The sequence below is a fragment of the Fopius arisanus genome, unplaced genomic scaffold (assembly GCF_000806365.1).
Source record: "Fopius arisanus strain USDA-PBARC FA_bdor unplaced genomic scaffold, ASM80636v1 scaffold00004, whole genome shotgun sequence".
In the NCBI taxonomy this organism is placed as follows: Eukaryota; Metazoa; Arthropoda; class Insecta; order Hymenoptera; family Braconidae; genus Fopius; species Fopius arisanus.
The window spans coordinates 2,283,129-2,296,451 of NW_011887743.1; the positions used below are offsets into that span (position 1 = coordinate 2,283,129).

The 13,323-nt window shown below is 37.0% G+C and overlaps 3 protein-coding genes across 5 annotated transcripts in view; 1 reads left to right on the plus strand and 2 right to left on the minus strand.

The window, feature by feature from the left end:
• The window catches only part of LOC105273234 (uncharacterized), a 1,664-nt gene extending 1,255 nt beyond the window's left edge, over positions 1 to 409 (plus strand). The window contains exon 5 of the mRNA XM_011315539.1: positions 389 to 409. Within this exon, the coding sequence (XP_011313841.1) occupies positions 389 to 409 (21 nt within the window). The remainder of the gene's footprint in view (positions 1 to 388) is intronic.
• LOC105273128 (uncharacterized) lies at positions 131 to 7,471 on the minus strand. 2 transcript variants are annotated; one of them, XM_011315379.1, is made up of 15 exons: positions 6,986 to 7,471; positions 6,340 to 6,629; positions 5,429 to 5,552; positions 5,228 to 5,361; positions 4,982 to 5,116; positions 4,758 to 4,922; positions 4,519 to 4,607; positions 4,253 to 4,442; positions 3,812 to 4,034; positions 3,456 to 3,617; positions 3,135 to 3,286; positions 2,803 to 3,038; positions 1,191 to 1,386; positions 723 to 964; positions 131 to 646 (listed from the first exon to the last, which is right to left on the minus strand). In XM_011315379.1, the coding sequence occupies exons 2-15, from the start codon at positions 6,398 to 6,400 to the stop codon at positions 623 to 625; spliced, it is 2,133 nt and encodes a 710-aa protein (XP_011313681.1). In that variant the 5' UTR covers positions 6,401 to 6,629; positions 6,986 to 7,471; the 3' UTR covers positions 131 to 622. The 2 variants fall into 2 exon arrangements, with proteins under 2 accessions (XP_011313681.1, XP_011313680.1); XM_011315378.1 differs by having other exon boundaries at positions 5,429 to 5,555.
• Positions 7,472 to 9,422: 1,951 nt separating this feature from the next.
• On the minus strand, positions 9,423 to 13,124 carry Rab7 (RAS oncogene family member Rab7). Of its 2 annotated transcripts, none has more exons than XM_011315376.1 (5): positions 13,026 to 13,124; positions 11,919 to 12,108; positions 11,484 to 11,702; positions 11,267 to 11,404; positions 9,423 to 11,184 (listed from the first exon to the last, which is right to left on the minus strand). In XM_011315376.1, the coding sequence occupies exons 2-5, from the start codon at positions 12,096 to 12,098 to the stop codon at positions 11,098 to 11,100; spliced, it is 624 nt and encodes a 207-aa protein (XP_011313678.1). In that variant the 5' UTR covers positions 12,099 to 12,108; positions 13,026 to 13,124; the 3' UTR covers positions 9,423 to 11,097. The 2 variants fall into 2 exon arrangements, with proteins under 2 accessions (XP_011313678.1, XP_011313679.1); XM_011315377.1 differs by having other exon boundaries at positions 11,919 to 12,105; positions 13,026 to 13,114.
• Positions 13,125 to 13,323: the final 199 nt, after the last annotated feature.

A 13,323-nucleotide genomic window follows, 5' to 3' on the forward strand; every position in this document is an offset into this window, starting at 1 on the left:
ATACTTTGATAATTCATTTGCAAAAACGCGTGACCAAAAATAAAAATTCATCAACGAAATGATTTAATGCAAATGTTTGACCATTTGTATGCATTTTGTGGTTAATTGCTGTAATCAATGCAATATTCCATTATTTTCTTAAGAACTTTATTATGACGTCTAAATTCTGATTTACATTCTAATCCGGACGGCTGATCTTTGGCCATAACTAATGATTAAATAAACAATGAACACCAGTTTGAGAAATGCAGCTATCACTATACGATAAATTAATTAGAATCACACAGTACTAATCAATAATTAATTAATATCTGTCAATAATAACGAACAGCTCAACTGGAAAAATGAATGCCCGAGTTGAATACTAAAATAATAAATTGCTAATCAGCATGAACACATCCTAGAGTAAAATTTAACCTCGAAACTGTCATAAATGCCACGAGAAAGGATTCAACAACCACTGAATTATTTTAATCATCCCAATATTCGATAAATTATTCCTTAAATTGTGAGTGCGAATTTACTGAGTGGATAGATTCTAAAACCATCAATTGGAATTTAACGATAAGATTTGAGTTTGAATATTCTTTTCTCAGTGCGAACGACGAAAAATATCCTCGAGTTATGGATCTACTCCGTAGAAAACCTGACAATAAAAATAACAATCGAGTAATCCGAAGTCATTGAGAAATCTGTTAATTCCACTCGAATCATTAACTCACACTGGAGCCGTTGTGGTCAGCCCACCTGACTCTCCTCGATATTTCAAAATTTCCTCCATGAATTCCATAAAGATGACGTGCCAATACGTCAGCACGATCCTCCTCAGCTTTTCTCGCTAATCTCCTGTACCTCCTGATGACGTAAATGCAGGTGATTGTCAAGAGGATTTGAACAATCAGCCAAAATATCAAGAGACCGAGTGCCAGAGCTGGATCAACGCAGAGAAGACGATCCGACGATTCTAATTTTTTTTAAATAATTCAAATTCCGTTATTCTGCATGCGAAGAAAAATGTCGATTTTAAATTGATGATTTATCCCGATAATTATGGTTCCCCGGGTGAAATGGTAAGATATTTTTTGTGGCTGGTTAAGTTTTGATGAAAGCATGTGGCATATTTTTCGTAAAATGGTTCTGCAGATTGATGAATGTTTCAGGAAGATATTAATTTTTTTTGTTTGACTTACGTTCGCCGGAAATTAAAACTGTATCTGGTCTATTGCCAGATCGCAGAGGAACAGCTGCAACAGACGCCTCTCTCACGACGATCGAAGTATCCAGTGGAAGTTCCTCCAGAGGTATTTCAGGGATCTCCGAAGGAATTATTTCGTTGACAGAACGTCTGCGTCTTCCATATGACACCACTAAATCCCGACACTTTGTCTGCAATAAATAAACACCCGATCCGTGTGACTATATTTTCGTCAACGATTTACTCAGCGTTATGAATTTGTGCCGATTACGGAGTTAATTGTTCGATTTATTACGTGGAGGGATGATTTATTCGAGGTTAGGATTTGTACGGATTACGGATTAAGTTTTTCGGTTTATTATATGGAGGGATTAAAGCGAAGGAGTGAAATGGATTAGCGAAAGGAATTATCCTTGGTTAATATTAGTTCCGAAGCATCTTCATTTGTTCCCCGTGTCCGACCGCTGGAGCTCCATCCGGATGACTGAATTTTTGGCATGATTTCACAAGGTTTATATATTAATTTATGCAAACCGTAAATGTTTAACCCCCCACCACCAAGTTTTCCACCAATTACAGCATATGCCTTTTCATTTCCCCCACCACCAAGTTTTCCACCAATCACGGAGAATTCTCTTAAGTGTATTATTTTGAAGATTAAAATTCGTGGAGCGGCCTCTGTTTTACGTAGCAAAATTGAGTTTTCTGAATTAGTGGAGAATAGCAGTCTTCAAGGTTATCCGCACTGCTGTGATCTCCCGCGCAAACGTTGTCGATCCGATCCGAGTGATTGAAGTTTCGTATTCAATTCACTAACGACGCCTTGCGTTGGCTTCGACGAGATATTTTCCTTGGCCTGCGTGAAGGACTGACAGCGAAGGAGCGAGCGCCAATTCTCCCGGCGGAATAGAAACTTCTCAGCTATTGAGAATTATTATGTCTCAAGATTCTCCTGCTCTGCTCTTCTCCTTTTCTTAGACTAGCTCCGGGTGATCCGATGTGTGTAATGAAATGCCGAATGAAATGCACCCACCCTTATCAACTCGCACGGACCTTAACGAGAAGCCCTCACTGAATTAATTTTCATTCCCCCGCCACCGAATTTTTGGCCAATCTCAGAATTTTCCTTTCGATTCCCCCACCACCGACTTTTTAGCCAATCTCAGAATTTTGATTTCGATTCCCCCACCACCGACTTTTTAGCCAATCTCAGAATTTTGCTTTTGATTCCCCCACCACCGACTTTTTGGCCAATCTCAGAGTTTTACTTTTGGTTCCCCCACCACCGCGTTTTTGGCCAATTATGAATTTGCGGGTTTCAACCGGTGTGCATATAAACAGGTGTAGTACCAGGGGTTAATTCAGTCTACGGAACACATCGGACAACTCCACTTCAATTGAGGAGATACGACGGATGGAGGAAAACTCTTCGCGGGTCCCGACGACCAGAATTCCTCCACTACGGTTTCAATACGCCACGGAGATGAATAGAACGAGTCTACTTCGGTTATTGAACAGACAGATAGCGTTGTCTTTGGAACTAAATCTTCGGAGTGACCTTCGGCATCGAAAATAAAGACGCATGGATGCACGTCAAAAAATATTACCGGTTGGCACTCGTTAATGCAGAACTTGACGACGGCATTGAATCTAACTCGATAACTCCGTGGAAACTTAAAAGCAGTGAATGTTGAGATCAACGATTTATTGTCGTATGGATCTTTAACCATTGGTGGAAATACGTGAGGATCGGCTGGACATCCAATTTCATCTAGGAGGAGAATGGATTGATCCCCAGAGGCGCTGCTTGCTACAAGATGTCTTGCAGTGATGTCGTATGGCCCTGAAACCCACCATCGAATGAAATTTAATTCACAGCAACCTAATCCTTCGATAACTAATAATCCGATAGTTTAAATCCATTCTTTAAATTACGAACCGTCCGGTGGATAAATTTCAATCCTTAAAACTAATCGCTGTCCTAAATTCGCGAAAGATATGTCGTTCATGTTTTCATCAACAATTTTCATCAGCAGAACTGGCGGGGATGTTGTGTTAAATACTGTGGCAGTTAGAGGTGGCAGTCCAGCACTGTAAGTCAAATATGAAAAATATTTTTTAATTTCTACGATCGGCGGGAAAAGATTTCGCGTTTTCAGGAAGAAAATCGAGTTTAATAATAAATCGTACAGTCGGTGTACGTCATTGATTTTTCGGGGGGAGAAATATTTTTGAATAATTCTAGTTTTGCAATAATTACTCGGGACTTGAGAAGCCATAACCGGTTTCCACGCTGACATTTCTGGGCAGTGGAATTTCGCCATTGTCCAATGTACATCCAACCCTCACGGATTGATCTCCAAGTCGTTGGATTATCGGATTAAATTGTACCACCAAAGTCACCCAAATGGCTGCTCGCGTTCTATCAATCATATTAGTAATTAGTACCATACAATTACAGATCTTCATTAATCCCTCAGCTGAATACAGTGACGAGAATTTAAAAATCGGTTGTGATGATTCCTTACACACTGAATAGACTCTTGAAACTTGAAATAGATTTTCTAAGCGTTCATTAATTGTTGGGGGAGGGAAAAATTATTGAGGTTTTATTACTGATTTTCGGCTTCGAGAGCGTATGCAGGGGTGATCCCGCAATTGACATTTCCCTCGTCTAATTCCGTTTCGCTGGGAATTCTGAGGGCCAAGGTCGTTGTATTTTTTCCTGTCCCCTGGACATCGCAAGTTTCACTGTAACCACTTGCATAGAGACGACCTGTGAATGGCTCTTGAGTCTCCAATTGAATGACTAAACTCTCGTTCGTGCATGAGACTTTAACTAGAATCAAAAAAAAAATCTAAAACTCAGTAACAAAATACCAAAATAATATTCCAACAAAAATATCGCGAGACCTATCGATTTCAACTTTTTGGATAATTCTGATATTTTGTCATAAAATCAATAGACCTCCGATAAATCGATATTTAATAGAGAACCACTCGATTTTCTCTCGATTCTCATTCTTTCCTGCAATTGTAACGCATATTTGCACTCACGGTTTAAACAGGGCTCTCGTTCTTTATAAATTACATTTGCCCTCTTTATCAGCGCACTGACGCCTGTACTTATCGTATCATGAGAGTGCAGCAAACACGTCGAGGAATTTTCCCCATGACCCGTTGCATTAGCAAGCGTAAAAGCTCTGCAGATGAATCCATCTCCACTTCTGTTACACCGCGCCTCGCACTGGAAAATATCAACAAATTATCCAATCGATATTCGATAATTATCCATTAAATTCCATTGATGTACACTGAATTACCTGTTTAGCATCTAGTCCCTGGATCTTCCGATCCGCATATGGCAAAGTCTGATTCTGAATTTCTGCGTAAGAGCAGAAATCTAGACTCGCTGTCAACCAAAATTTAATAATTATTTTATTATTAATTTCAAGAACAATCAGTGCAGTTGAATTGAATTTCAATTAAATGTCAGTTTCTATTGATTTTTATTGATTGGTAATTTGTTGAGATTTTAATTAACGTAAAAATGGTTAATTACATAAATTATGGCACTGAGGTTCCAAGTACTCATCTCGGTACATGGAGGCCCTGTAGGACTGGGGTCTGACACTTCTCTCAATATTCAAAAGTGTGCAAATGCCTTTTGAATCGCCAACAGCCAGAGGCTGACTCGTTCTGAATTGAGCAGATTTGCAATTTCGACCTGAAAAAAATTCTCTCCTCAATCCAATCAATTATCTCATTGTCAATTCACAATTTTACCCTCTTCAATGCATCTCTGATAGCACTGACTCCTTGACAGAACCTCAGGTGGCGATAAATATCTAGTATCAATCAGAACAGCTCCCAAGGTTCTTTCCACTTGCCAGAGTCGATCCTCTCTGCACCCTGGAGGCACTAATCATCAATTGTTCTTGTAATTAGCATTATTCCATGCAGTGTTTAGCATACAGCAATTATGGTGAACAATAGTTGTGACACCTGATGAGTGATAAAACGGTTATTTACCTCTCAGGCATATTTTCTGGTAGAGAGTGAAATTTTCCGCTGGTTCCAAGTCTGTACTTAATTCTGTGACACTGGTGCATAAACTTCTTTCAAAATCTATCAAAAATGACGTGCAATTCGTGGTGTTTAAACATCTGGAGAGCAATAAAATAATTGAATGATTAATTTTATTCATTTTATTAAATTCTCCAGAGGTTTTACCTGTCGAAACAGATAGTGACGATCCCCTGGGAATTTTCCCCCAGGTAGAGGGTCTTCACGGAATTAAATGTCTCGGGTTTCACCCCCTCAATCTTCTCCCATCCCTCGTCGCATTTTTCGCCCCCTACTACAGGAAAATAAATTAGTTCACTGATGTTTATATTTTTTAATGCACGCACGGGTTTTTTTAAATAATTAGTCACCACTTGGGGCTCGAAAAAATTACTGGGTTAATCAGCGAGTGATAATTCTTCGTGATTAATTGATTATATATTATTTATTGATGCTAAGTGATTTCTCTGGGCTGTAATTGGTAGACATGTATGTACAGAGGCATGACCCAGATTTTCCTCGTAAAGAGGCGATGGAATATTTATGGATGAATGGGAAATGAGGATATTTGAGGTTTATGACGTGACAATAGTGAGAGTTACGAGATCAATTGAAGGAAAGAACAATTGCATTCATCATTTCATTTCAATCTCTCAAAAAATCAATTGAATAGTCAATTATTTATTTATTCTATACCCCTCAAAAATTCAAATTGCCTCCGGAAATTCATTAATTCATAAATTATCATCGTAAAGAGAATCTTATTGAAATTTCAATAAATTATTACGTCAGTCATTCATTAATTATATTATTATCATATAAAAAAAATATCTCAGGCCCTTGAAATTCAGACGAAATTCCAATGAATTTTTGCAGTAGAGAATGAACAGATTTTAAATGTTTTTGATAGTTTATTTTTTGTTAAAACGGGACAGCAAGATGAATATTAGGGAGAAATTAATCAGGGATCCCCAGAGAAGCGAATCAAAGACCTTTGCACATGGCAAACAGTACAAAAGGTGCATTACGTATTGAAAAATATAAACATAGAGTTCACTAGTTGTATCCTGTATACTCACCTGTAACAGTAACAATTATCAGACAAACTATAACGACAGTCTCGTGGTATGTCCTTCGCATTTTCGCCTTGAGCTCGCGAAGATAAAGAGAGAAAAAAATAAAATAACAGGCCAAAAACTTCGAGGTGATTTTAACGAGTTGTTATCTGATTTTTTGAATAATTCTCCGCTGTTTTGCCTTTGTACCTCGCCATACTAAAGGAAAATGTGTTCACTGATGTTTTTCATTTCCTCGTTACATAATATTTCACCGTGACACGTGGAATATTCGCAGAGATCGGTAGTTGTGGCTGATACGACGAAAGAATAAATCAAAATATTATTTCCTTATTATTTTTTAGAACCTAAAGTAACGGAGTACAAATCGTTTTCACGTCTCAAGATGTCAATCTCCGGTGATTGATGGAAATTAAATTGAGGAAGTGTTAAAATATTCAGTTCAAAACAATTTTTTATGGGAGAAGCAATCGGAATAAATGCACAATTAGAAATAAAACAATCGTCTAGAGAAATCGTTCCCTGGTAAATTCACGTGGGCCTTGAAATTTATTTTTATTGCACTCATAAAAACCAAAAACTGGGCATTGGGAAGTCGAAAAAAATGAGCAATTAAAAACAATAAAAATCACACGAATGATAGACTCACGGAATGGAAATGTTTAAATAAAAAACCGGTGATTTCTTCTATCCAGATCCCTGAACCTCACAGTTTTCCTTCACTCGTTGCACTGAGCCCCAACAGCACATATTCTCAATAAAAATAGTTTCAAGTACCGCCAACGGTTTTGTTTGAAGTACAACTAACAATTGTCCCCGTAAAATTCCCTCGTGTCCCAAATCGAAGAATTCTTTTTATCCAGACAAAAGAGCTAATAAAATAAACGCATGCGGCAACACGGAGTGTTCTCCAGGTATTGGCTATGAAAAATTTAAACAACTGAATCGTTATCACTTGGAGGAATAACTTATGTCCGTACAAATGATTCAGATAGGATTCAATACGATGTGACTGAGTAAATGATTGTTCAGTCGGTTGTGGTTCAACGTTAAATGCAACCTGTGAACACCTGTTTGACCTGATGGAACCAATTGTCAATGGTAGAGACCAATTACTTTGGGGCACTAGAGGGGGGATGGGCAATTACTTTACATTATCCCACTACGATTTTTTCAACATTCTCCCACTACCCGCGGCACTCGTTAAAAAATCAGTATTTATTTCATTTAGAATCTCATTAAATTAGATTTATTCATGATCAATTAATTTTATAAAAATAAGAATTTCAAAATTATGGGGTGAATTATTTTTTAAATGAAAGTTTTCTTAGAGAAACAATTGAAATAATATTAATAGACCAATGAAATTGGAAAGTGTAAAAATACGTTATGATTAATCTACTTCAAGTGCGTAACGATATTTTCATCGCAATAGCTAATTACAGTTCCTGAAATGCCTAAATAGCAGCGATTACTCAATATCCTTAATCCAGAAAATAAATAAATAATAAGCGATACCCGCAGTGAAATCGAATGACTTCCTGACGAGTGTTCACTAAACGAATCCACAGATTTGAAAGTCCGGGGAACCCCCATGATTTTTAAAAGACCTCATCTCTCGGAATTGTGCAAGGGGCCTCGTAAAACTGAAAATCCGTACAACTTGTGAGGCAATATTTTGAGAAGTACATGAGCATTCGTTTGCATGCTTGACAGCGCTTGAAATTAATTCTATGAGTGAAGGTACCGATTCTGGAGAATAGTTTAGCCTCAGAATGAGCAATGAAAATACTGGACCCTTTGTTCTTCCACTCCGACCCCTGGAATAATTAGTTGGATCACTGCCAGAGCTTTAGTAACTTGGTGTCAGTTTTTTCAACTCTTTCTTCACTTTTTTTCTCGGTTTATTGTTCCCATTGAAAATGCTGGGATATTGTTGATGCGGGTCGACACCCGGATGCATTCGAAAGTTATGGGTCACTAGGGAAAATACATTCAGGAAAATGTAACATCATCCCGGATTGCACTTTCTACTCCAACTATTATATTATTCAAAATTCCTCCGTAAATAATTAATTATTCCTTTAAAAAATGATAAAAATGATAGAATTATAGTTATTAAATGCGGGATTCAAATAATTGCGATCAGATGTTCGGATGACAGTGAAAAATTGAAAAAAAAAACGGTATTGGGATCACGAAATGATTTCAAGGGTCTCCAACTTCCGTTTCCTTTGGGCTACCTTGGAATTCCGGTGAATGCAGAATTATATCGACGTGAAAAATCTGCAGTTGTATATAATATGACTTCCCAGTAAATACGTGTTCACAGAGCCATGAAACTAAATGAGCGTTGCACTTACCTATTGACACGAGTACCAAAGCATTAGTCCATGTATCATCGAGGTGTAAAAATCGATGTATGACACAGTGTACAGAGTTTATGTTAATTATGAAAGTACCAGCAGAGATGACCACCGATTTCGATGGATTTTTATGCTCAAATTATCGGCTTGCGTCACTTTTTTTCAATTGTCTGTAAATCATGTCGACTCGTTAAACCTCTGCATTCCTCTAGCGCCTATTATTACCTCTGATTTAATAGCCGGGTCGAGTGTGAGGTAATAAGAATTATTAATTGCGACGTCTTGTTTTCCCGAGTTGTGTTTTTTTTTCAATTACTTGAAATTTTTTTTACGCAAAATGAAAAAAATGCGGTGTTCGTGGTTTTTTGGAATAATTTCTGGGGATTTGATTTCGTAATGGATGAAATGTTGGGAGCAATCGATCTTATCGGGCCCAAAAATATAATCTATAGCACTATTCACTTCCGAAACCGTTTCCTTCCTCATTTTCACGCTTAGTCGAGTCGTTTTACTCGTAATTTCCTGTCGGGCCTAGTTTCTTTCTTTATTTTTCATCAATTCACGCTCTCATTTTTGCATAAAATCGGTTGGGATTTTGTTGGGAGTGGGTGGGAACACATCGGCCTGCAATTGGCCTGAAAAATATTGAACCCTTCAATTTCTATCTCAATTTCGTTTTGAGCAATTCACTGCAATTCCGCGAATAAATAAGAACAATAATTTGCAATAAATGTAGTTTTCTTATTTTCATTTACTTAAATCTAGGAGTAGCAATAGTAGTTTCATAGCAGCAGCAATTATGATAGTATTTATAATATCTGTCATTAACATGATTTTTCCTTCCAATAATTAAAATTATATTAATTAATTATAATCGCAATCGTCATGATTATCATATTTATATACATGTGTGTTGACGTCCATACAGGCACGTGTTTGATTATTAAATAAGTCGAAAGGATTTTTCACACCAAAAATAACTGAAGTCTCACAAAAAAAATTATTTAGCCCTAAATCTCAAAGCGTGTCTGTACGTACTGAAAATCTCACGTGCTCAGATTTATTGATCCTTTAGTAGTTTCTTTCGGATTTACTCTCACCATACGAAAGATTTACATCTAGTGATTCACATACACCTTCTCACCGTTCAATTTACTCCAGAAAAATGATAATTTCAATTGATTTTAAAAAATGCTTCTCCAATTTCGTTCAGAATGAGCAAATGTGGGGGGTATTTTTTTCTCTACAGAAATATCAGTCAGATTGTACAAAATAATAGAACGTAATCAGTGAATCATCTACCAGGTATACGATATGTGAAAAATGTGGGTGTGAACATCATTATTCCATTTAATTCATTTATTTTCTCATTCTAAAAACAATAAGACTTCCGATTATTGAAATCTCCGGTGCCCGGGCAAATCGCCGTAACATTTACAATTTTTCCGATTGATTTACAAAAAAAAAATAACAATTAGATTTTTCTTATTAAATGGCATAAAAATAGTCTCATAATATTGTCTGAATTATTTTTTTCCTCAGACAAGATTAAAATTCGTCCTGAATCCTCCAGGGCCCCAGAAATTCCAAATTCGTACATTATCTTTATCCTTACGTCCACTAATTCTCCCCTGTTCTCTTCAAATTCATTTTTTCGTTCCACTGAATCGGGGGATTTCAATTCGAGTTTTCTCTCAAAGATTTCTCACTCGAAATAACTTGTGAACAAAGATTTTCATTTTAAATTCATAATTTACGTAATTCGGTGCTCTTCTCGATGGAAATAGAAGTATTCAAGACAGGATGTCATTCATTCATTTCTTACACCTCCGAATTTCGGTTCCATGTCTATAATTCAAAAAACAAATTCAACACGTCACCTCAATGCATATCATGTCAACACATTTCGAGGCATCACAATATAATTTTTAAATGTGCAAATAGAGATTTGATTCGGCGAATATAATATACAAAAAAGTGACAGAATGTATCCTCGGAATTCCAATCGAGCCAGAGGAAATTCAGAATGTAAACAGAAATAAACGCATCGGAACATTTCAATATGAGACATCCAAAACAAACAATAAGACTCCGGGATCAAATAATTTTGAGAGCAAAAGAAAATGTTGAATTGATATCCTGCGTTGAAATGACGCAGTGAAGTATAGACGTGTCACTCCCAGTTTCCACTTCCAAATGGCATAAAAATTTGGTTAATCTTCCCTACCCTCACGATTCGATTCGAGTCTCTCGCAACGCACACAGATTCTCACGAAGCGTACAATCTGATCTGCGTTACCGTTACTTTATCTTTTTTGTATTTCTTTGTATTATTTTTAAATAGTTATTATGTTCCAGTTTTTGCTTAACTCGTGGAAAACTCGTTGCTGTTACCCTAGCAAGCACATGAGTCGCCCTTTTCATTGGTCCTTTGGTCGTTAGTGAGTTTGATCTGGTCAGGGAATTCATTATAAAGCTCCACCTATCAAAAAATTTTCAATTGATTACAAATATTTTAGAATCTCTCTAAATATTTGAATTACACAATTCTCTCAATCACTCACTTCACTCTCCTGGGCAAGAGCATTCTTCGCTATCGTCTGAAATGCCTGTTCCACGTTGATAGCTTCCTTCGCACTAGTCTCGAAATATGGAATATTGTTTTTAGACTGACACCACTGTTGTGCTCTTTTCATCGACACCTTAGGAGAAAATAATTGATTAAAATGTGCGGTCAACGATTTTTTCACCGGTTGAAGCACAAAAAATTTTCAAACTCACAGCTCTATTTTCAAAATCGATTTTATTCCCCAAAACAACGAACGGAAAATTGTCGGGATCTCTCGGAGATGCTTGAATGAGAAATTCATCTCTCCATGAATCGAGGGACTTGAAGGAAGTGGGTGCTGCAACATCGAAAACAAGAACACAGCAATCAGCGCCTCTGTAGAAGGCAACACCCAGTGATTGGAATCTCTCTTGTCCCGCCGTGTCCCAAATCTGTGTAACAAAGCATAAATATTCAATAATTTATGCATAAACATCAGCACCTACCGACATTTTTCTATAAATAAATATCTATTTAGACACGTGCAGTGATATTGCACAATTAATAGAATTGGCGCGTAAATGGATAGAATCTTTTATTAGAATTCTGATAGAATTTCCGGAGAAAGCGTGAGATTTTGACGTTTTATTTATTCGTATGTAACTCACCTGCATGGTAACTATCCTATCATCAACCATGACTTCCTTGGTGAGAAAATCTGCACCAATAGTTGCTTTGTACTGATTACTAAACTTTTTATTGACGTACTGATTCATAAGAGATGTTTTACCAACTCCAGAATCACCGAGGATTATTACTTTGAGCAGTACTTTCTTTCGTGAGGCCATGATTGGTCTTCTGAAAGCAAAGAATGCAATTCAATTGACAAATATTCACTGTCTCCTCGTGTATACCACTGGAGATAATTCAGGTGTTTAATGACACGAAGAACTGGATAAACGCTGATACCAAGTGTCGAATCACTAGTGACAAGTCACTGCAATTCTCAATAAAACAATGACAAAGGGAACACGAGGAGGGGACTTCCAAGGATTATTCTACAACAGAAATTAATTAATTCCTGAGTAATGAACGAATTTTGAATTCCAGGAAGTTGAATTCCAAAAATTGATGAATCAACTGGAAGTAATTGACGAGTAAATACCGGAGTTCAATTCATTATTCCGCATTGAAAAATTACCCCGATTTTTAATTAATTAAAAAAACCTCCACCTGTCGGATTAACTTCAATTCTATAGATAAATCTGCGACTAATCATTTTGCCCCAGACAACTCGGCCACAAAAAAATATTACATCTGCGTATCCCAGCCACACGAGATTAAAATTCTCCTCCGATAATTTATATTTAATGAATCATTCGATTGCGAATACTCCCCTCAGTGACGTATGCCTTTATCCCGTGGTGAAAAAAAAACCAGAGAAACTAAATAACTTCCGTTTGGAGTCAGACTAGACCCCAAGACGTCATAACCCAATTATTTGACGTAAAGACTTTCTAAAGTTCAATGAGAACAACGAGTGCTGATAATTGAAGATTTATGGGACGCGAGGGGGAGGGAAGGGGGGAAGGATAATTTCCAAATCTGAAATAATTGCTTTATTTGGGTGAAATGAAAATCTGTCAACACGTAAAGTGGTTGTGCGTCAATTCAACAAAGAATTAATTGTCGAATGTTGATAGATTTTCAGGCAATGACTATTGAATTATTGTGCGTTTTTTGGGGGGTTAATGAGTGGTGATTGTTGTTATTACCTTTCAAAATTGAATTATTATTCGATGAATTTATCTCAGCTCTGAGACCACAAGTTGCACACAAAGAAAATGGCGTATTATGAAATCTATGAAATCAGACTGTGACACTGGTGTCGTCACCTGTTCGAAATCACCTAGGAATATTGCGCACGCACATATATAGGGAATTTATCGGAGTTCCTGCGATTACCCGTAGCGGGAAAATTTGAATGATCAATCGGTGACAATTGAAATATTCTACAAAAAATATTTAAAATACTCACCGGTCCCACATATTCTCCAATTCATGAAGAATATA

Bases quoted from the DNA above. Each gene is read 5' to 3' on its own strand.
- LOC105273128 (XM_011315378.1), bottom strand. From the start codon at position 6,400: ATGCGAAGGACATACCACGAGACTGTCGTTATAGTTTGTCTGATAATT. The intron at 5,556-6,339 runs GTGAGTATACAG...ATTTTCCTGTAG, and splicing joins GATAATTGTTACTGTTACAG to TAGGGGGCGAAAAATGCGAC. The intron at 4,923-4,981 runs GTAAAATTGTGA...AATTTTTTTCAG, and splicing joins TCAGAGATGCATTGAAGAGG to GTCGAAATTGCAAATCTGCT.
- Rab7 (XM_011315376.1), bottom strand. From the start codon at position 12,098: ATGGCCTCACGAAAGAAAGTACTGCTCAAAGTAATAATCCTCGGTGAT. The intron at 11,703-11,918 runs GTGAGTTACATA...TTTGTTACACAG, and splicing joins ATAGGATAGTTACCATGCAG to ATTTGGGACACGGCGGGACA. The intron at 11,405-11,483 runs GTGAGTTTGAAA...TTTTCTCCTAAG, and splicing joins TCGATTTTGAAAATAGAGCT to GTGTCGATGAAAAGAGCACA.